At 36.6% G+C, this 22,685-nt stretch overlaps 1 protein-coding gene across 4 annotated transcripts in view; it reads left to right on the forward strand.

The window, feature by feature from the left end:
• TC2N (tandem C2 domains, nuclear) overlaps positions 1-22,685 on the forward strand; it is a 93,277-nt gene that overhangs the window by 63,699 nt on the left and 6,893 nt on the right. For 2 of the 4 annotated variants that reach the window (XM_037832048.1, XM_037832050.1), the window contains exons 13-14: positions 8,160-8,359; positions 16,757-19,406. In XM_037832048.1, coding sequence (XP_037687976.1) covers positions 8,160-8,359; positions 16,757-16,867 — 311 coding nt within the window. In that variant the 3' untranslated portion in view covers positions 16,868-19,406. Of the gene's footprint in view, positions 1-8,159; positions 8,360-16,756; positions 19,407-20,821; positions 20,935-22,685 lie in introns of those variants that run through there. The other 2 variants (XR_005216233.1, XR_005216234.1) reach the window with 2 other exon arrangements.

Here is a 22,685-nt window from a genome sequence, read left to right on the forward strand (position 1 = left end):
TGACAGCTAGGAAGCAACAAAAGGAGAGATAGCATTAAACTAAAGTAGAATAAAGAGTCAGACAACGTCACCAATGTCAGGATTCCCATACCCTTCCCCTATGTCCGCCCCCCCGATATGCATTTAGCTTTGGTATATTGCCTTTCTTATATTAAAGGAAGCATAATTCATTGTTTCTGTTAACTGTAGTCTCTAGTTTGCATTGATTGTTGCCCCGATCCCACCCCATTTTTAACACCTTGCAGTGTTGACATTCATTTGTTCTACCTTATGTAAAAACATATTTGTACCTTTTATCACAAACATTGAGCACCCTAGTTTTCACTGAGTTAAACAGTCCCGGTCTTTATCTTTCCGCTTTCCTTCTGGTGTCCCACATGCTCCTAACCTTCCTCTTTCAACCATACTTACAGTCATCTTTGTTCAGTGTACTTACGTTGTTGTGCTACCATCTCTAAAAATTGTTTTCCAAACCTCTCACTCCTGTCTTTTCCTTTCTGTCTCTAGTGCTCCCTTTAGTGTTTCCTACAGAGCAGGTATCTTGTTCACAAACTCTGTCATTGTCTGTTTGTCAGAGAATATTTTAAACTCTTCCTCATATTTGAAGGACAGTTTTGCTGGATATAGGATTCTTGGTTGGTGGTTTTTCTCTTTCATTGTCTTAAATATATCACCCCACTTCCCTTCTTGCCTCCATGGTTTCTATTCAGAAATCCACACATAGTATTATCAAGCTTCCTTTGTATGTAATGGATCACTTCTCTCTTGTTGCTTTCAGGAATCTGTCTTTATCTTTGATGTTTGATATTCTGATTATTAAGTGCCTTGGCGTAAGCCTATTCAGATTTATTCTGTTTGGGGTACGCTGTGCTTCTTGGATCCATAATTTTATGTCTTTCATAAGAGATGGGAAATTTTCCTTGATTATTTCCTCTATTATTGCTTCTGCCCCCTTTCCCTTCTCTTCTCCTTCTGGGACACCCTTGACATGTACATTCCTGCATTTCATGTTATCATTCAATTTCTGGAGTTGTTGCTCATATTTTTCTGTTCTTTTCTCTATCTGTTCTCTTGTATGTAGGCTTTCAGGTGCCTTGTTCTCTAGTTCCTGAGTGTTTTCTTCTGCCTCTTAAGATCTGCTGTTTTATGTCTCCATTGTGTCTTTCATCTCTTGCATTGTGCCTTTTGTTTCCATAGATTCTGCCAGTTGTTTTTTTGAACTCTCAATTTTACCTTGTGTACGCCAGTATTTTCATTATATGCTCCATCTCTTTTGCCATATCATCCCTAAACTTTGAATTGATTTATCATTAGTTGTTTAAATTTGTGTATCTCAGTTGATGTGTAAGTTTGTTTCTTTGACTGGGCCATAACTTCATTTTTTCTTAGTTTGGATTGTAGTTTTCTGCTGTCTAGGCATCTGGTTTCCTTGATTACCCCAATCAGGTTTTCCCAGACCAAAACGGGCTCAGGTCTTAGAAGGAGGCAATAATATCTGGTTTCCCTGAGTGTGTCTTAGAAGATTGATACACCCTGTGAGGCCTCAAGTCACTGTGTTTTCTGCCCAGCAGGTGGTGCCTGTCAGCCATAGCTCCAGACTGGTGTAAGGAGGTGTGGCCCATGGCTGTTTTCCCCCAGGCTCTGGGGTCTGGTTCTGAATGGAAGGTGGGTGGTAGAGCTTGGCATCACCTTCTTCCTCTTAGAGAGGATACACCCCCTAGGGAGAGGTCATTAGCATTTGAATAGTCTCTCTTGACTCTGCTATTTCCATCTTTGTCTTGGTCAGAGCACTGGGAACTGAAAATGGGTGAGGCTTTCTTCACTGAGCTGAAAAAGGGACAGAAAGCCCCTTTTCAGGGCCGGTCTGCGGACCCCTCAGTTTCTCCCCTCGGCCAGAGATAGCACCGGATCCTCTGGGTTTCCCTTCCATCCCGGAGAAGTCCTCTTGCTCTCCAAAGTCAGTCGTCACCAAAAGCCTCTGTCTTCCTGTTTGAGATTCTTAGCTTGTATTGAGCAGTCCACATTTTTAAATTAAAACCCCCGTTGGAGCTCAGCTGAGGTATATTTGCTTGCTTGGAGAGTGCTGCTTTCTAGCACTGTGAGGCTTTGCAGTTGGAGTTGAGGGGCTCCCGGCCCCGGTCCACAGATTTTTACTTACAGATTTTATGCTGTGATCTCAGGCATTCCTCCCAATTCAGGTTGGTGTATTATGAGTGGACAGTCATGTTCATCCACCCGCACTTATTCCAGATTACTTACTGGTTGTTCCTGGTTGTTTATTAGTTGTTCCAGAGGGACTAACTAGCTTCCACTCCTCATTTTTGCCTCTGTCTTCTTCCTCCTCTAAATCTGCACGTAATCTTATCAAGCTTCCTTTCTATTTGATGGATCATTTTTCTCTTGCTTTCAGGAATCTCTCTTTGTCTTTGGTGTTTGATAATCTGATTATTAAGTGTCTTGGCTTAGGTCTATTCAGATCTATTTTTTGGGGGGTATGCTGCACTTCTTGGATCTGTAAGAAGCTGGGGCCTGACTCTACTGCCGGGCTTCCCTTCAGAACTCAAACCCCAGAGCCTGGGGGAAAACAGCCAAAACAGAAACTAATGGGGCCACACCTCCTTACACCAGTTAGGATTGACAGGCTGACAGGCACCACCTGCTGGGCAGATTAGGAAGAGCACAGTGACTGGAGACCTCACAGAAAAATCTGTCTATCTCTAAGATGCCCCCTCATGGAGACTTGAAACTGAGTATAACCCCATTCTGAGATCTGAACCCGTTGTGGTCTGGGAAAATCTGATTCAGATAACCAAGGAAACCAGATGCCTAGACAACAGATAAGTACAAACTACACTTGGAAAAACAAAAATATGGCCCAGTGAAAGAAACAAACTTACACCTCAGTTGAGATACAGTTGAGATATTGTTTCACTTTAATGAAAGAATCAATTAAAGATTTTCTATGCTAAATCAAATCAAAAACAAAATCAATGAGTTCAGGGAAGATATGGCAAAAGAGATGAAGGATGTAAAGAAAACATTGGGCAAACATAAGGTAGAATTAAAAGTTTGAAAAAACTGGCAGAGTCTAATGGAAATGAAAGGCACAACACAAGAGATGAAAAATACAATGAAGACATACAACAGCAGATCTCAAGCGGTGGAAGAAAACACTTTCAGGAACTAGAGAATAAGACACTTGAAATCCTACACACAAAAGACCAGTTGGGAAAAGAATGGAAAACCATGAGTGACGTCTCAGGGAATTGATCGACAGCATGAAGTGCATGAATGTACATGTCATGAGTGTCCTCAGAAGGAGAATTAAGGGAAAAGGGGGCAGAAGCAATAATGAGGAAATAATCAATGAAAATTTCCCATATCTTAAGAGAAGACATAAAATTACAAATCCAGGAAGCACAGCGTACCCCAAACAGAATAGATCTGAATAGACCTATGCCAAGACACTTAATAATCAGAATATCAAACATCAAAGACAAAGAGAGAATCCTGAAAGCAGCAAGAGAAAAGAGACTTATCACATACAAAGGAAGTTTGATAAGACTATTTGCGGATTTCTCAGTAGAAGCCATGGAGGCAAGAATGAAGTGCTGTGATATATTTAAGATACTTAAAGAGAAAAACCATCAACCAGAATCCTATATCCATCAAAACTGTCCTTCAAATATGAGAGAGTTTAAAATATTCTCTGACAAACAGACAATGACAGAGTTTGTGAACAAGATACCTGCTCTGTAGGAAACCTAAAGGGAGCACTACAGACAGAAAGGAAAAGACGGGAGGTGAGAGGTTTGGAAAACAGTTTTGGGTGATGGTAGCATAGCCAACAAATGTAAGTATACTGAACAAGATGACTATGAGTGTGGTTGAAGAGAAGGTTAAGAGCATGTGGGAACCAGAAGGATAAGAGGAATGATAAAGACTCGGACTGCATAACTCAGTGGAAAACCTAGAGTGCTCAACAATTGTGATAAAAGGTACAAATATGTTTTTACATGAGGATAGATAGCAAAATGAATGTCAGCACTGCAAGGTGTTAAAAATGGGGTGGTATTGGGAGAAAATACAATAAGTGCAAACTAGTGACTACAGTAAACGGAGACATTGTGTTATGCTTCCTTTAATGTCACAAAGAAATATACCAAAGCTAAATGCCTATAGTAGAGGGACATACGGAGGGGGTTTGGGACTCTTTGTGTTACTGATGTTGTCTGACTGTTATTTTACTGTAGTTTAATTCTATGTTTCCTTTTGTTGCTTTTTAGCTGTCATTTTTTAATTTCTTTTTTCTTTTTTTTTTTTTTTGGTCTCTCCTTCTTCTTGACTCTTCCTCCTTCTTTGTGGAAGAAATGGAGATGTCCTTATATAGATAGTGGTGATGGTGATGAATGCATAAATATGTGATTATGTAGGGCACTATCGATTGTTTCCTTAGGATGTAATGTATGGTGTGTGAACAAAACTGTCTTAAAAAAAAAATGGCTTGATGAAGAAACATTGAGGGCACTATATTGAGTGAAATAAGTCAGACACATAAGGAAAACTATTGTATGGTTTCACAGATACGAACTAATTATAATATGTAAACTCATAGACATGAAATATAAGTTACCAGAATATAGAACAAGGCTAAAGAATGGGGAGTTTTTGCTTATTATGAGCAGAATGTTTAACTAGGTTGAACTGAGGTGATGGTAGCACATTATTGTGAGAATAGCTAACAGTGCTGAATGGTGTGTGAATGTGGTGAAAGCGCAAGCTTAGAGTCACTGTGTCACCAGAAGGAAAGTTGGAGGTTCAAAGATGGGAATGTACAAAATAGTGAATCTCGTGGTAGACAATGTCCTTAATTAATTATACAAGTATTAGAAATCTCTTCCATGAACTAAAAGATATGTTTGATAGTATAACTGGAAGTTAATAGTAGAGGGTTATATAGGGAAAAAATAAATGTATTGCAAACTATGTACTACAGTTAGTATTTTAACATTCTTTCATCAACAGTAACAAATGTGTGATACCAATGAGTCAATAATGGAGGGGTAGTGGTTAGGGGTATGGGAGGATTTGAGTTTTCTTTTTTTGTCTTGACTTCTTTTCTGGAGTAATGAAAATGTTCTAAAAATTGAAAAAAAAAATTGCGGTGATGGATGCACAGCTGTATGATGGTACCATGGGCAATTGATTATGCACTTTGGATCTTTGGTTGATTGTTATGGTATGTGAACAATCTCAGTAAAATTAAGTTTAAAAAGAAACAAAAACCAAAACCAGTTTGAGCTGGACTGAGCTATATTTGCTTGCTCCGAGACTGATGCTTTCTCCTACAGCGGGGTCTTGTAGCTCAGCCTTCCATGGTAGTAGAATTCTTCTGGCACGTTTCCGCCGTTTTTGCTTACAGATTTTTATGCTGCAATCTCAGCTCTTCCACCCAATCCAGGTTGGTGTACAATGTGTGGACAGTCACAGTTGTCCCCCCCCAGTTTTTCTAGATTATTTACTCTTTGTTTCTGGTTGTTTATTAGTTGCTCCAGGGGACTAACTAAATTCCACCACTCTCTATGCCACCATCTTGTCCTTCTCCCTTCTAATTGGTTACTTTTGAGAGAGTCATTTCAATAAAGAATTAGGTTAAAATCTAAGCTAATGTGTTTTATCATTTTACGAGCTTCTTATTCCTACTTCTTTAACATTGATACCTGCTGTTTCTTTAAAGCACTTTCTTTAGATCCTCTTTGCTGATTTTGGCCTCCTACCTTCTTGAAAAAGGTACTATGACTAGTAATTCAAGTAGACCATTCTACCTGGCTCTATGTTCAATTTATCTTCTATTTTATTCCAATTATCTTAAAATGTTATCTTTCACTTTATTATTTGTCTTTAGTTTTAGCAGGGCACATTGCTGCCTAGTGTTAAGTCAGAAGATTTAACCTAAGAAAGAGAAAATGGATCGTGGTGGCAATTATTGGTTATTGCTACAAATGCTAAAGGCAAAATGACATATGTTAAAATAAAGTATTGCTCTAGTATATACCAGGAAACTAGTAATAATTCAAGCAGATGAGGTAATTTTATACTTAGGCAAAGTAGGTTTCAAGGCAAGAAATTGTTAAACTGGACAAAGATATTTTTTCTTGATTAAGTACATGTACCAAGATGATACATCTCAGACATTTATGTACCCAACAATAGAGTATAAATTAAACTTGTTAAATCTATAAGTAGAAATCGACAAACCCAGAATCATTGTGGGAACCTTGCCCCAATTCTCTCTCAAAATTTGATGGATATTTATAGCAAAAGTCCTCAAATTTTAGTTTCATTTTTATGTCTTAGACCACTTATCCACCTCCTGAACCACTCTCTATTACTAGGGATTGTGATACTTTGGTTGTCCAATCCTGATTCACTTGGCTATACCTAGAGGTGGAAGTTTGAGGTGACTCCTAACTAAAGGGCTAACAAAGAGGTAGGAGTGTCTTTTCTCCCATAGGAGGGAAACTATCTGGGAGTAGACAAAAGAAATGGATGTCCACTGTAACTGCAGAAACTGAAAATAAATGAAATTGAGATTCAATTCAAGAAGCTAGAAAAATACCATTTGACCAAGAAAAGTCGATGTTGATGTTGTTAAATACGGGTACAAAAACAAAAGATACCAAGAAAGCCAAAACCATTTTCTTTGAAAAGATCATTAAACAAACCTGTAACAGGTTGGATCAAGCAAAAAAATAGAGAACAAATGAATGATATTCTGAACAAGGACAATGATATCATTTCAATTTCAGAAGAGATTTATGTATATACAAGATAATACCATGTATAACTTTATACTAATTTGTTTTGAAATTAACATAAAGTAAATGATGTTCTAAGGAAAAAAATAGTTGAAAGTCACTCCAGAAGAGAGATAAAATCTGAATAAAACAATAACCACGAAAAGGTAAAGAAATGCCTTTAATAAAAGCTCCAGGCCAAGATGATTTTACTCGTAAATTCTACCAAACTTTCAAGGAACACGTAATTCCTGTTTTATATAGGCTGTTTCAGAGAATTGAAAAAAAGATGGGAAAAGTAATTTTGTGAGTTTAGGGTAATGTTGATATCAAAACAGAAAGGATAGCACAAAAAAAGATAACTGTAGATTAACATCATTAATGTACAGAGATGGAAAAATCCTAAAATAAAAAATAAGCAAATATAATCCAACTTGGCACTAAAAGAATAAATCACCATGACTATGTAGGGTTAATTCTAGGAAACAAGTCAATGGCAGAAATCTACAAGTATAGTTTATTACATTAACAGCTGTCTTCCCTTAATCAGAAATGCTAATCAGAATTACAAATGATCTCTGCATTGCAATAACATGGTTGGGTCTTTGCAGCTCACTTCTTTCTGGGATTTCCCTCCTCCCAGCTCCCACCTCTGACTACTCAAGTTTGTCAGCCTGCACTTTCAGCTTGAGCTGTAGGTACTATGTATCAAAGTGTGGAGTATGCTTAAGTGCAAAGGTGTATAAACCTGCAATTTACCCTGTGCAGTTCATCTTTTAAGAGTTGACTCCCCTTTCATTTCTTCTTGCTTTTTGTCTTCCTCTAATGTCTTTAACTTGTTTTTTCTATTTTGCCTAGAGTTTATAATTGTTATCCATGGTAGGGGTAATCTGGTACAAACTATTTTACCCTTACTGGAAGCTCTGCATCTCAAATTTATTTGAAGAAGAGATTTTCTGTAGTGGCTATGCATTTCACTTCTGGAATCTGAAGCAAAGACTTTTATCTATATAAAATTGTGAAATAAATACTTCCAGTTGTCCAGAATTGACACTTCTCTTTTGTGTAATTCTTTTCAATGTGTACTTCATTGCTGCCTAATTGTTATCTATTTATACCTATAGTTGCAGTCTGTAATGGCATTTAGGTCAGAGGACAATTAAATTCATTTGAGGTTACTGTGTAGTTATTTATAAAATATGGTAAAAGTTATAATGTTTACTAGAAATGTTTTCTGTTATGGCAATAGCTCATAAGACCTTAATAGTGGTTTTTTTATTTTTAAATTAAATATAATATATAGATATATATCTTTACATGGCATTTAAAATTAATTTTTATATGTCAAAATTTGTTTTCTAGGTTTTTTTGTGAAGGTGGCAATGTTTAGCTCAGGAGATTTGATTTATAAGAAGAAGACATGCTTACTGAAGGCCTCCAATGGAAGAGTAAAATGGGGAGAGACTATGATTTTTCCACTTATACAGAATGAAAAAGAAATTATTTTTCTCCTTAAGCTTTATAGTCGAAGCTCTGTAAGAAGAAAGCACTTCGTGGGCCAGGTTAGTAGTGAGTTTTTGTTTTGTTTTGTTTTGTTTAAATACATTTCTTTATTGTGAAATTTAACATATATACGGAACAGTGATAACTTTCAAAGTATGATTTAACAAGTAGAGAGCAAATTTCAAAGAATGTTTTAGGTTATAGTTCCACAATTTCAGTTATTTCTTTATTGTGATACATAACATATATAGAAAGGTGACAACTTTCAAAGTATAACTTGCCACATAGTTATATAGATAATTTCAAAAAATGTTATGGATTACAGTTCCACAGTTTCAGTTATCTCTTTATTGTGAAACGTAAGGTAAATATAGAAAGGTGATAACTTTCAAAGTACTATTTAACGGGTAGCTATAGAGCAAATTTCAAAGAATGTTAAGGGTTACAGTTCCATGTTTCACTTATTTCTATCTAGCTATTCTAATGCCCTAGCATCTAAAAACATGTGTGTGTGTGTGTATATATGTGTGTGTGTGTGTATATATAAGATTCAGTGTTTGTAATCCTTTGTTAAATCCTATCTTGTCTGTTGCTACCCCCCTTTCTCCCATTTAATCACTTTCTCGATCTTCAGGGGTGTCTAGGCAGTGACCACCCTAACGTGTTCATATTGAAAAGGGATGTTGACATTATGGGGAAGGGGGCTGCATCTGGTTGATGTTCTTAAAGAGGCTATTGCCTCTGGATTTTGGACTTGTCTGGCATAGGAACACTCTGGTGGATTTAAGTTTTTGAAAAATAAACTTAGTGAGTGAAACTTTTATAGAGTCTCAAATAGGGACTTAGATATTTTGAGACTACTGTTGGTTAGGGCTTGGCATACTGAGGTCATTTGGGATATCTAGCTGGAGCTTGCATAAGAGTAACCTCCAGGATAGCTTCTTGACTCTATTTGAAATCTCTTAGCCACTGTAACCGTATTTGGTTACCTTTCTCTTCCCCCTTTTGGTCAAGAAAGCATTTTCAGTCCTTTGATGCCAGGGCCAGGCTCATTCCTGGGAATCGTGTCCCATGTCAGCAGGGAGATTCACTCCCCTGGAAATCATGTCCCATGAAGTGGGGAGGGTAAATGGGTTTATTTCCCGAGTTGCACTTACAGAGAGAAAGGCCACATTTGAGCAACAAAGGAGGTTCTTTTGATGTGCCTCTCAGGCATAATTATAGGAAGGCTCAGCCTCCCTTTTACAGCTATAAGTTTCACAAGAGCAAGCCTCAAGATCAAGGGCTTAACTTAATGAAATACGGGGTTCCTAATTTCACATAGCATATATTCTGTCCGAAGTAAACAGTGTCTCACATTATCTTCACTTAGTTTTACAATCATCATCACTCTCAATTTTAAACAATTATAACACAAAACATCCCAAAGTTCTTATCAGCGCCGAATTATTCATTCCTAGTATTAATGTAGTGCTGGTAAGGTATTCCTATTAATATAGTCTATAATATGTAATGGGTAGTTTTACATATACCACTCTGTTAACTCTTTGCACCAGTATCATACCTTAGAAGTATATCATGCAAGCACTTATTTATATTTGTAGTGCTAATCTGTGTGATACATGCCTTTAAACAAACACTTTCAATCATGTTCACCTTCAGTGTGGCACTGATACTTATAATCCCATTAACGAACCATCATCACCCCTGTCCATTCCCACCCTTTAAGTTCACCCTCACTATCATGACTTTACATATTAGGTTATCATTCCCCCTGAAGGGGAATAGCTTTTATCTATCTTTAGGTCCTCTATGTTCTACAATATAAGATACTTACTTTACATTGTTCAGGGAGTTCACGTTAGTGGTAATATACAGTATCTCTCCTTTTGTGTCTGACTTATTTCACTTATGTCTTCAAGGTTCATCATATTGTCATATGTTTCAGGACCTCATTCCTTCTTACTGCTGCATAGTATTCCATTGTATGTATATACGACATTTTGTTTATCCACTTGTCTGTTGAAGGACATTTGGATTGTTTCCAGCTCTTGGCAGTTGTGAACAATGCCACTGTAAACATCGGTGTGCAAATGTCTGTTCATGTCATTGCTTTCAGATCTTCTGGGTATATACCAAGAAGTGAAGTTGCAGGATCATGGGGTAATTTGATATCTGGTTTTCTGAGGAACTGCCAAACTGTCTTCCATAGCAGCTGTACCATTCTACATTCTACCAGCAATGAATGAGTTCCAGTTTCTCCATATCCTCTCCAGCATTTGTAGTTTTCTGTTTGTTTAATAGCAGCCATTCTTAGTGGTGTGATATCTCATTGTGGTTTTGATTTGCATTTCTCTAATAGCTAGTAAAGATGAACATTTTTCACGTGTGTTTTAGCCACTTGTATTTCCTCTTTGGAAAAATATCTTTTCCTATCTTTTGCCCATTTTATAAATGGGCTGTTTGTTCTATAGTTGTTGAGTTGTAGGGTTTCTTTGTAAATTCAGGATATTGGTCTCTTATCAGATACATGGTTTCCAAATATTTTCTCCCATTGTGTTGGCTGCCTCTTCACCTTTTTGACAAATTCCTTTGAGGTACAGAAGCTTTTGATTTTGAGGAGTTGCCATTTATCTATTTTTTCTTTCATTGCTTGTGCTTCAGGTATAAGGGCTAAGAAGCTACCTCCTAATACTAGGTCTTAAAGATGTATCCCTACATGATCTTCTAGGAGTTTTATGGTACTGTCTCTTATATGAGGTCTTTAATCCACTTTGAGTTAATTTTTGTATTGGGTGTGAGGTAGGGGTCATCTTTCATTCTTTTGGATATGGATATCCAGTTCTCCCAGCCCCAGTTGTTGAATGACTGTTTTGTCCCAGTTCAGTGGATTTGGAGGCCTTATCAAAAATCAGTCAACTGTGGATCTAGGGGTCTGTTTCCAAGCTCTTGATTTGATTCCATTAATCAATATGTTTATCTTTTTGCCAGTGTCATGCTATTTTGACTTCTGTGGCTTTATAGTAGGCTTTAAAGTAAGGAAGTGTAAGGCCTCCCACTTCATTCTTCTTTTTTTGGGAATGTTTTTAGCAATTCAAGGGCACTTTCCTTTCCAAATAAATTTGATAACTGGCATTTCCAAGTCTGCAAAGTAGGTTGTTGAAATTTTGATTGGAAGTGCATTGATCTGTAGACCAAATTGGGTAGAATTGACATCTTAGTGAAGTTTAGCAGTCCTGTCTATGAACATGGAATACATCTCCACCTATTTAGTTCTCCTTTGATTTCTTTTAGTAAAGTTATGTAATTTCTGTGTAGAAGTCTTTTACGTCCTTGGTTAATAAGTTTTTTCCTAGGTACTTGATTTTTTAAGTTGCTATTGTGAGTGGAATTTTTTTTCTTGAGTGTCTCTTCAGTTAGATCACTTCTAACGTATAGGAAATTGCTTGCGTATTAATCTTGTATCCCCCCACTTTGCTGAATTTATTAGCTCAAGTTGCTGTATTATTGATTTCTCAGGATTTCCCAAATGTACAATCATATCCTCTGCAAATAATGACAGTTTTACTTCTTGCTTTCCAATTTGGATGCCTGTTATTTCTTCGTCTTGGTGGATTGCTCTGGCTACAACTTCCAGCACAATGTTGAATAATAGTGGTGACAGCGGGCATCCTTTTCTTGTTCCCAATCTTAGGCAGAAGGCTTTCAGTCTCTCACTGTCGGTACTATGCTGCCTGTGGGTTTTCTGTATATGCCCTTTAACGTATTGAGGAAGTTTCCTTCAATTCTTCATTTTGAAGTGATTTCATCAAAAAAGAATGCTGAATTTTGTCAGTTGCTTTTCCAGCATCTATCAAGATGATCATTTTATTTTTTCCCTTTCAGTTTGTTATTGTCTTGTATTACATTGATTGATTTTCTTATGTTGAACCACACTTGCATGCCTGGAATGAACCCCATTTCCTCATGGTGTATGATTCTTTTAATGTGTCTTTGGATTCAATTTCCAAGTATTTTGTTGAGAATTTGCATGTATATTCATTTGGGAGATTGGCCTATAGTTTTCCTTTCTTGTGGTATCTGTATCTGGTTTTGGTATTAGAGTGATGTTGGCTTCAAAAAGTGAGTTAGGTAGTGTTCCATTTTCTTCAATTTTTTGGAAGAGTTTGAGTAGCCATGGTATCAGTTCTTTTTGGAAGGTTTGGTAAAATTCCCCTGTGAAGCCGTTTGGGCCTGGACTTTTATTTGTATGATACTTTTTGATGACTGATTGGATCTCTTTACTTGTGATTGGTTTGTTGAAGGCTTCCATTTCTTCTTGGGTCAGTCTAGGTTGTTCTTGTGTTTCCAGGAAATTATCTATTTCCTCTAAATTGCCTAGTTTGCTGGTGTACAGTTGTTCATAGTATCCTCTCATAGTTTTTAAAATTTCTTTGGGACCCAGAGTGATGTCCCCTCTCTCATTTCTGATTTTGTGTATTGGGTTCTCTCTTTTTGACTTTGTAGTCTAGCTAAGGGTTTGTCAATCTTGTTGATCTTCTCAAAGAACCAACTTTTGGTTTTATTTATTCTCTCTACTGTTTTTTTCTTCTCCAGATCATTTATTTTGTTTCTTCTCCAGATCATTTATTTCTTTTCTTCTGCTTGCCTTAGGGTTAGCTTGCTGATGTCCAGCTTCTTCAGTTGTTCAGTTAGGTCTTTGATTTTGGTTGTTTCTTCCTTTTTAATGAATACATTTAGAGCTGTAAATTCCCCTTCAGCACCGCTTTTGCTGTATCCCAGAGGTTTTGATCTGTTGTGTTCTCATTTTCATTCATCTCTAGATATTTGCCAATTTCTCTTGTAGTGTTTTCTTTGACCCACTTGTTAAGGAATGTGTTGTTTAACTTCTATGTATTTGTAATTGTTCTGGCTCTTTGGTGGTTATTGACTTATAGTTGCATTCCATTATGTTCAGAGAATATGCTTTGAATAACTTCAATCTTTTTAAATTTATTGATGCATATTTTGTGCCCCAGTATATGATCTATCCTGGAGAACATTCTGTGAGCACTAGAAAAGAATGTATATCCTGGTAATTCACAATGTCACTCTATATATGTCTGTTAAGTCTAATTCATTATCACATTGTTTAGGTTCTCAGTTTTGTTATTGGTCCTCTGTCAGGTTGTTCTGTCTATAGAAGAGAGTGGTGTATTGAAGTCTCCCGTGATTAGTGTTGAAACATCTGTTGCTTCCTTCAGTTTTGCCAGTGTTTTTCTCATGCACTTTGGAGCACCTTGATTGGGTACATAAACATTTATGACTGTTATTTCTTCTTGGTGCATTGTCCCTTTTATTAATATATAGTGTTCTTCCTTGCCTCTTATGACATTTTTGCATTTAAAGTCTATTTTGTGTGATATTAGTATTGCTACCCTTGCTTTCTTTTGTCTGTAGTTTCCATGTAATGTATATTTTTTTTCATCCTTTCACTTTCAGTCTCTGTGTTGCTGGGTCTAAGATGAGTCTCTTGTAAGCAGCATATTGATGGTTCATATTTTTTAATCCGTTCTGCCAATCTGTAATGTTGTAATTGGGGAGTTTAATCCATTCACATTCATTGTTATTACAGTGAAGGCAGTTCTTGAATCAGCCATCTTATCCTTTGGTTTTTATTTGTCATATCTGTCCCCCACCCCCTTTTTTTTTTCCTTTAAGTTACCCTTACTAATACTCTTCAGTTCTATGCCCTTTTCCAGACGTCTCTCTCCTTCCTTTTTTTCTTAGCCAGTAGAACTCCCTTTAATATTTTTTGCAGGGCAGGTCTCTTGTTACAAATTCTCTCAGCATTGTCTCTGAAAATTTTAAACTCTTAATTTTGAAGGAGACCTTTGCTGGATTAAGAATTCTTGGCTTGCAGTTTTTCTCTTTCGGAATCTTAAATATGTCACCGCCTTTTCACCGCCATGGTGCCCGCTGAGTAGTCAGTACTTAGTGTTATGTGGTTTCCCTTGTATGTTGTGAGTCATTTCTCTCTTGCTGCTTTCAGGACTTTCTCCTTCCGCATTTGACAATCTGAGTAGTATGTCTTGGAGTTGGTTTATTTGGATTTATTCTATTTGGAGTTCTTTGGGCATCTTTGATTTGCATATTTATGTCGTTTAGAAGGGTTGAGATGTTTTCCTCGACCATGTCTTCAAACTCTTCCTAGCCCTTTTCTCTTGCCTTTCCCTTCTGGTATGCCAGTGATTCTTACATTTGTGCAGTTTATGTTGTCCATCATTTCCCTGAGATCCATTTCAAATTTTTTTATTTTTTTTTCACCATTTGTTCTTTTGTGTGTTCACATTCAATTTTCAGTATCCTATAGCTCACTTATTTTTTCTTCTGCTGTTGTGTTTATCTAATATATTTTTACTTGGTCAACAGTATCTTTTATTTCCATAAGATTTCCTATATTTTAATTTACTCTTTCAAATTCATGTTTATGTTTTTCTGTAGTCTTCTTGATGTCCTTTATGTCTTAGCCAAGTCATTCAACTTGTTTTGGAGATTTTTATGTACTTCTTTGATTAATTGCCCCAAGTTCTTTGTCTTCTTTTGCTTTTTAATTTGCTCATTTGGCTTGTCTATATTTTCTAGTTTCTTCATGTGCTTTATGATTTTCTCTTGTTGACTTTGGGGCATTTCCTTATCTTGATAATATTATTTTGGCATACATAGGATTATTTGAACATTTATTTATAATTTGGCAGTGCTGCAGCTTGGTGGGGTACTTTCCATGTCGTACCAGAAGATGGCGTTCTTGAGCCACCTCTTATTCTCAAGCCAGCTCTCTCCCAACTTCGTCTGTGCATTAGGCAGAGTCCAAACTGGGTGGAAATCTGATCAGCGCACCAGTTCTCTGTGTGCACTGGAGACTGCTAGGTCTGTGGGTGAGGGGCGGGCCTTGCGGAGTTCAGCAGGGAGTCTGCTCCAGGGTACAGGGGTCCAGCAGTTCCTGGGGCTGCAAGTGGACCACTCTGGGCCTGTGGGGCTGTGCATCTCACCCTCCATCTCATGTGTACCACAGCCCCTGTCCTCAATTCGCCTGCCAGCCTCTGGGGTTGGGGAGGGACTCCTGGCGCTTCAGTGCAGTGCCACTGCCTCTCTCCACCTCTTAGCTGTGCACACCACAGGCTTCTGTGGAGGAAGAGCAAAGGCAGCCACCTCAAGTCACTGAATCCTGAGTTCCCTCACGGGAGCTCCACCCTGTGAGGCTGTGAAGGGTTATCTCTCCAGCCAAGTGCTGACATGGTGCACAGGACGTGGAAAGCTGCTCCCTCCTTGCTTGGCGTCCAACTCCAGTCTCCCGTTCCTGGTGGTGGCAATCCCAGCTGAACACACTCAGCCTGTCCTTTCAGGTGCTGTCTCTCTGCCTCTCCGTCAAGTCCCCACTGTATGTTGTAGAAGTCCTTGATCAGCTGGTCGTACCCTGGAACTGCTGTTCTGGGGCACTTTCTGCCCTTTATCTAATTTTTTTTGTTTTTTCACAGAGGAAAAGTTTGGTCTACCTCTCCTAATCTGCCATCGTCCTGGAAGTTAACTGTGCTTTGGCTTTTTTGAGACAGCTTCTTTCTCTAAACTTCATGAACCAAACTCTTCCAGCTTCAGACTTTTCTTTTGTAGCTTCCTCACCTCTCCCAGCCTTCACAGAATTGCAGAGAGTTAAGGCCTTGCTCTGGATAAGGCTTTGGCTGAAGGGAATGTTGTGGCTGATTTGATCTTCTATCCAGACCACTAAAACTTTCTCTGTATCAGCAATAAGGCTGTTTCATATTCATATACTTGCGTGTTCACTGGAGTAGTGCCTTTAATTTTCTTCAACCAACACAACTTGGCTGTTTGTTACAAGATGCCTAGCTTTCTGCTTACCTTAGCTTTCAATATGCCTTCCTCACTATGCTTAATCATTTTGAGCTTTTGGTTTAAAGTGAGAGACCTGTGACTCTTCCTTTCACTTGAAACTTGAAGGCCATTGTAGGGTTATTAAGGCCTAATTTCAATATTGATGTACCTTGGAATAGGGAGACCTGAGGATAGGGAGAGAGACAGGGTGGAGCCTTCAGAACATACACAACATTCATCAATTAAGTTTGCTTTCTTATAGGTGGTGGTTTGTGGTGCCCCAAAACAATTAAGATAGTAATATCAAAGATCACTGATCACAGATCACTGATCACAGATCACCATAATAGATATAATAATAGTGAAAACTCTGTAATATTGTGAGAATTACCAAAACGTGATACATAGACATGAAGTGAGCACATGCAGTTGCAAAAATGGCTCCAGTAGATATGCTCTACCCAGGGTTGAAACAAACCTTCAATTTGTAAAAATGCAACGTCTACAAAATGTTACAAAGCAAAGCATAATAAAACCAGGTAGACCTGTATCATATCAAGTTAAGTGATTGTACTCTTCTTTTTCAGATTTGGATAAGTGAAGACAGTAATAACACTGAAGCAGTGAACCAGTGGAAAGAGACAATTACAAATCCAGAAAAAGTTGTTATTAAGTGGCACAAATTAAATCCATTTTGAATATTTCAAACATTAATTTGGTGAAGAATTTAACGTTCTTTTAGAAGACTTATGATTTCAGTTCGCTACAGATGAGAAGTGAATCACAGCCTTTGTCAAGACTTTTATGGAAGCCATAATTACAGTATATAATGGATCTGATAAAAAAATTAAACTTGATGAAGAATATATTGAATTATATCAGACATCCAAAATGAGGGAAATGTTTTAAAATTGAGCCCAAACAGATAATAAAATAAAGGTTAGTATTGTTAGGGCAACTGAATAAATTACAAAATCAGCAAGAATATCAACTATAGATATTGCTTTACTATGGTTTTGGTTTTTTTCAAACTTTACCTAGATATTTAAAATCTAGCGTATCAAGTCTCTGTTGATACTGTTAGACATTTAGAAGACTTTTCCATTGACTACTTCGGTCAGTGGTAAAAGTTGTTGTTTATCTCTTCTACATATTTTGTTGTTTGTCTCTTCTGCATATTTTCTCTCAAAGTAAAGATCAATGGAGCCTTTTCAACCTTTTTTGTATTTGGGGAAAATTTGTGCCCTGTGTTTTGAAGTTGCTTCCCATAAGGCATATCACATTGCCACTTTGTAATCTATTTATCTCCAAAAAACTAGTAAGTCATTTCCTTCAGAAATAGGTAACTATATTATGGCAAGAATAAATTAAAAACCCAGAAAGTTGAAGTTTCATTGGAAAGCTAGAATATATACATATTTTATTCCCTCAAATCTTGTACTGTTTTATTTAGAGTTAAAATAAGGTTATCATTCCATGTGGCCTATCCTAATTAGCAGAATGAAATATAGAAAATTCAATATTTTGTGGTAATCACTTCACTGTTTTTATTTTTAAGATAAATTACTTATTTTATAATCCACAATGTTAGAGTATTTCCCCATTTTTTTTATAACCATACCTGGTAACGCTATGTAGTAAATAAATATTTTCTGTTGCAGTTCTCTTTTAGGTATTCAATAGAACTCAGTTTGTGGGGATAATTTTACATTATTTGGCCATCTGAGATATTACTAAAAAAATCCCAGCTTTTTGGGGAAACAAAAACAACATCCACAATCTTAAAAAATTAGACTTTATTTTTGCTAGTGAGTAGACCAAATGCTCTGCGTTCATGGTCTTCCTTTTTTTTTTTCCTTTCTTAATTTGTTCTATACATGCCAAGAGATAGATGGTGCTATTTAAGGCCAGAAATATGCCCTGCTATAGTTCAGTCTTGCCCTCTTCTTTCCAGTTTCTGTGTTCTGTATATCATTGCAGTTTCCCCAAATAAAAACCTAATTCCCCTTTTCCTAGCACCACTTCCTCAAACTACAGAATGTATCCTCTTGACATCCCCTTTGCTTTATGGTATGCCAGTAGAGTCACTTTGCCACTGTGCATTTTGAAATACTTTTTGATTTGTGGTAATTCTCACTTTTGAGAAATTGTTTGTAGTATTTGGAAACTTTGAGACAAATGCAGCTGTTTTAATAGCCACTGAAGAAGTAAGCTTATTGGCTTTTAGGTAATAACAAATTTTATTGTTTTTTTAAAAAAAATCTAGAATTCTATTTTAACAGTTTTTTATGTGTTCTATTAATGCTTTTAGTTCCTAAATTCTAATATATGTGGTCATATATTTAACTCTTTATTTTATTTACTTTTCAATATTTTTACAATGTGTGTATAATGTGTAATTATATATGGGAAAGCTTCTTGGTTTCTCATTATCTTAGAATGAATCCTAGGTAAATGAAACAATAAAAAGAAAAACTTTTTATTTAAAAGACTTTTCAAGTAGACAAGTGTGAAATACATCTAAAATCCTAAATGATTTAATCAGTGTTTACTGAAGTCTTTTTAAGGTGAAGAAATACTGAATCCACAGCTTATATTTTGGTTGTTTCCTTGCAACTTTACATGGAAATATAAAAAGAAACACAGTCTTTGTTATACCTATTCATAATGTGAGGAAGTCATTAGGAGGTGGTAATCAAAAAATGACATGTTATTCCAAAAATCATTTCTCTTTGTATTTGCTTGTGCATTTGTTAACCTTTACCCACTGGTATCAAGTGGAAGGGAATCAGAATGATGCTGGGTCACAGAGGAAGCCATGGAAGGTTCACATTGATAACTGAAAGTTTACACAGTGCTAATCCCTAACAGAGTATTTACAAGCTTTCATATTAAACAGTTCAATAGCTGCAACCCGTATCAAGATTTACCAGCATTATTTGGCTTTCATTTCAGTTTTACATGATTTTTTTTTTTTTTAGCAAAACTCTTAGAGAAATTACTATTGAAGTATATATCATTTCCAGCTCTTATTGGACTGTAAAGAAGGAACCAATGAGATTTTGAATATATGTGTGTAATTGTGATCTGAAAGTAAGCAAAACTGAACTTCTGTTTGAATATAGTTATGTTAATTTCTATAATCCTACCGTATCCACTGTTCATCTAATCAAATATTTGCTTATATTTTTGAAGCATTTCAGAAATTTGCAATAAATATCAACTTTTCATATCATGGCAGTAATGGATATTTTTAAAATATACATTTCATTTTGGTGTTGAATAGGATATATTGAAAGAAGTACCAGGTTAAATGTCTGCAACCACATTAGTTTTGAGGAAACTTTATAGTGTCCTCTTGATGCATAAGCTATACTTGTTCAAAATTAAATTTCAAATTCTTGGAGTTTTAGCTGAAACACTGAGTTGAGGAAACATGAAAAATGGGCACAGATGAAGTACCATGTCCATTTTGAAATTTATATTTAAGATTAAATAATATATTAAGAGTTAACTGTCCAAAATGGGATTTTATTTTTTGAGCACATTGTCTGAAGATGAATGCTGCCTTTCTTTTTAGTAATTTGCTGGTGGAATTTTTTTAACTTGCTACTTCTTGATTCTTTAATTTTTTTAATCTGTAAAAATATTTGATTTTTGAAAACAGTGATCAAGAACTATGTCAAACTGAGATCTCTGATAATGGCAGTAGATATCTGGAAAAAAAAGTTCTCAGATAGCCAAAAGGTGCCTTAATTTATGGTGAAGTAAATCACTGAATGAAATATGTTTTTAAATGATGGTGGTTATTCAGTGCTGATTTTTATATTCTCATTCCTTGGAATTTGTTTTCTGGGTCACCACTCTTTAGAATCTGAGGCAGGAAGATGATAGAAATCTCTTCCCTTTATCAAAGAACTAGTCATATTTTAGCAGAGATAAATTTGGTTGATTGAGGCTCTTAATTGTCTTAATTTCTGGGTCTTTCATCTTTCTTGATTATACAGTATATGGGGTCTTGAAATAAGTTTTTTAAAAGAGCCTATATATGTATTAATTAAATGCAAAAAATATATATATTCAGTACTTTTAGCAAAGAACTGTGCTAGGTCCTTAACAGGGATACAGGGATGAATAAGCCATCACTCTTTATTCTGGGGTTTTATATTTTAATAGGGGAAAAAAAACAATATAAAACAGGATTGTAGTAAAAAGCAGGATTTGAGGTATGGACAAAATGCTCTAGAAGCTCAAATAAAGAAATTAAATGCAGTTGAAGGATTTAGGAAAGGAATTGATTGTGCTCTGTTACCCAAAACTTGCAGAATCAGGCAGACTGGTAGCACTATTAATTCATGTTCACCAACTCTGCTTATCTGGAACTCTTCATTTCTTTTGCAGATTGACTCACTGAGATAACCAGTTTAAAGTTCCTCAACTCTGTTCTTTTAACCCACCTCTTTTCTTTACTCTTAGTAGATCTTATTTTGTACTTCACAAAGAAAACAGTCAAGGCAACACCTTCAACTTCCCACCACCATATCAACAAACTTATTTTTACCCACATCCATCCCTCATATTCCATTATGTTAGGAAAGCTAGTTCTTCCTTGTGAATTCTGAATCCAGTGCTTCCTGTTTTTTTTTCCTCAGGAATATGATTCCATTTGTTATGTCGATTCTCTCCTGTTTCTTGAGCCTCTTCTCAACTGGATTCTTTGTATCATCATTCAAACCTCCCAGGTATATGGTTGCCCCAAAATGTTCCATCACTCAAAACCGCCTGATGCATGGCTATCCCAAAATGCACTGGCAATGAGTTCGATGGAAAAAACCCAACAGACACAATTTTGGAGGTAAGGTTTCTGTATTAGCCAAGGAACTTATGGAAATATTACATAAAGCAGGAGACAATGCAGCATGCTTCTGCCATGGAGATATGTCTTCCCAGGTCCCCAAAGTTCCCCTCTCGATTGTACTATTATGAATGAGTCTGCATGTGGCAAGTGAAGATTCCTCTTGGTACCAGAAGCTCTTTTTACCATTCTTACAGGGGTTTTCATTTTTTCTTAACAATTTCTTCCACCTGACTATTCCTGAGAGTAGCCATTCATGTCTGCTTGTTCAACAGGTGTTAGTAACTATAAAACAGGCCTAACAAATTCCCAAGTAATTACTAAGAATTTAAGTGTGATTAACTCACGAATAGGAGGGTCAGTTTCTCAGCCCTAGCCTCTATTGCCTAGGCTTGAGGCCTCTCTGAGGTCTTAAATTCCTAGATCTCTCCTACCCTATTCTAGATTCTGCCTTATCTGGTCCTTCTTTCATAGATAAATTCTAATTTCTCTGTCCTTAGCCCACCCTCTTCAGATTTCTGTCTCCACCACTCCACTGAAATATGCTGAAGTCTTTAATACTCATCACCTTTCTAAACAATAGATTATCTCCTTAAAACTACCTCTTTTAGCTTTCATGTCATAACACTCTGCTTTTACTATTACCTTTGTAGCCTCTCCTTTTCTTTGTTGGCCATCCTCATGCACCCGAGTTTTTTAAAAGTTGGCAGTTCTGTAGGACTCCGTCTTAGGCCATTTTCTCACTCTACACGGTCTCTTTAGGCAATCTCAACCATTCCCATGGCTTCAAATACAATCTACTGGCTAAAAGCTGCCAAATTTATCTCTCTATCCAATCTTGTTTATGAGCTCCAGTATCATATAGCTAATGTGGGCATCTTTTCTTGAACATGTCCTAAACCAAACTTGGTCTCTACTTTTTTCCATCTAAGTACAATCACTATCACCCACCTTCTAGTTGGTGACACGGGGAACGTAGCAGTCACTTTGGAACTTCTCTCTCATCTGTATTCAGTCAATCACCCCATTCAGAAATATACATCCTAAATATATCTTGGATTCACCAGCTTCTTTTCTGCTGTAACTTCATAGTCAAAAGCAACACCTTGAGTATTGTACTCTCCCCATAATGGTCTTCCTGCCTCTCTCATGTTCCCTTTAGTCCATCCTACATCCAGCAGCCACAGCAGTATTTTAAAAATGCAAATTTGAATGTCATTCTTGAGTTATTGTTCTTGGTATGAAGTCCAAAATCTTTAATACATCTATAAGGCCCAGCATAATCTGAGCTCTACATTCCTTTCCAGTCTCATCTTGAACTATTCTCCTCTTCTTTACTCCCACAGATCTTTCAGTTTTTGGAAGACAATGTGCACTTAGCTTCCTCAAGATTTTCACATATGCTGTTTAATCTATGTGGAATAGTTTCCTCTTCATTCTTCCCTTTGCTAAATCCTGTTCTTTCTTTAGGTGCCAGCTTAGATGTTTGTTTTTCAGAAAAGTCTTTGATATCTTAGACAGTTTTACTCCCATTTTGATATACTATTATAATTTCCCTTAGTGTCTTTCATCACAATTGTGATTAAATGATTACTTGCATGATTTTTGTTTAATGTCTCCCCTTCTACAATGTAATTTACATGAAAGCAGGGTCTTGTTTT

Source organism: Choloepus didactylus, chromosome 4 (genome assembly GCF_015220235.1).
Source record: "Choloepus didactylus isolate mChoDid1 chromosome 4, mChoDid1.pri, whole genome shotgun sequence".
Taxonomy (NCBI): Eukaryota; Metazoa; Chordata; class Mammalia; order Pilosa; family Megalonychidae; genus Choloepus; species Choloepus didactylus.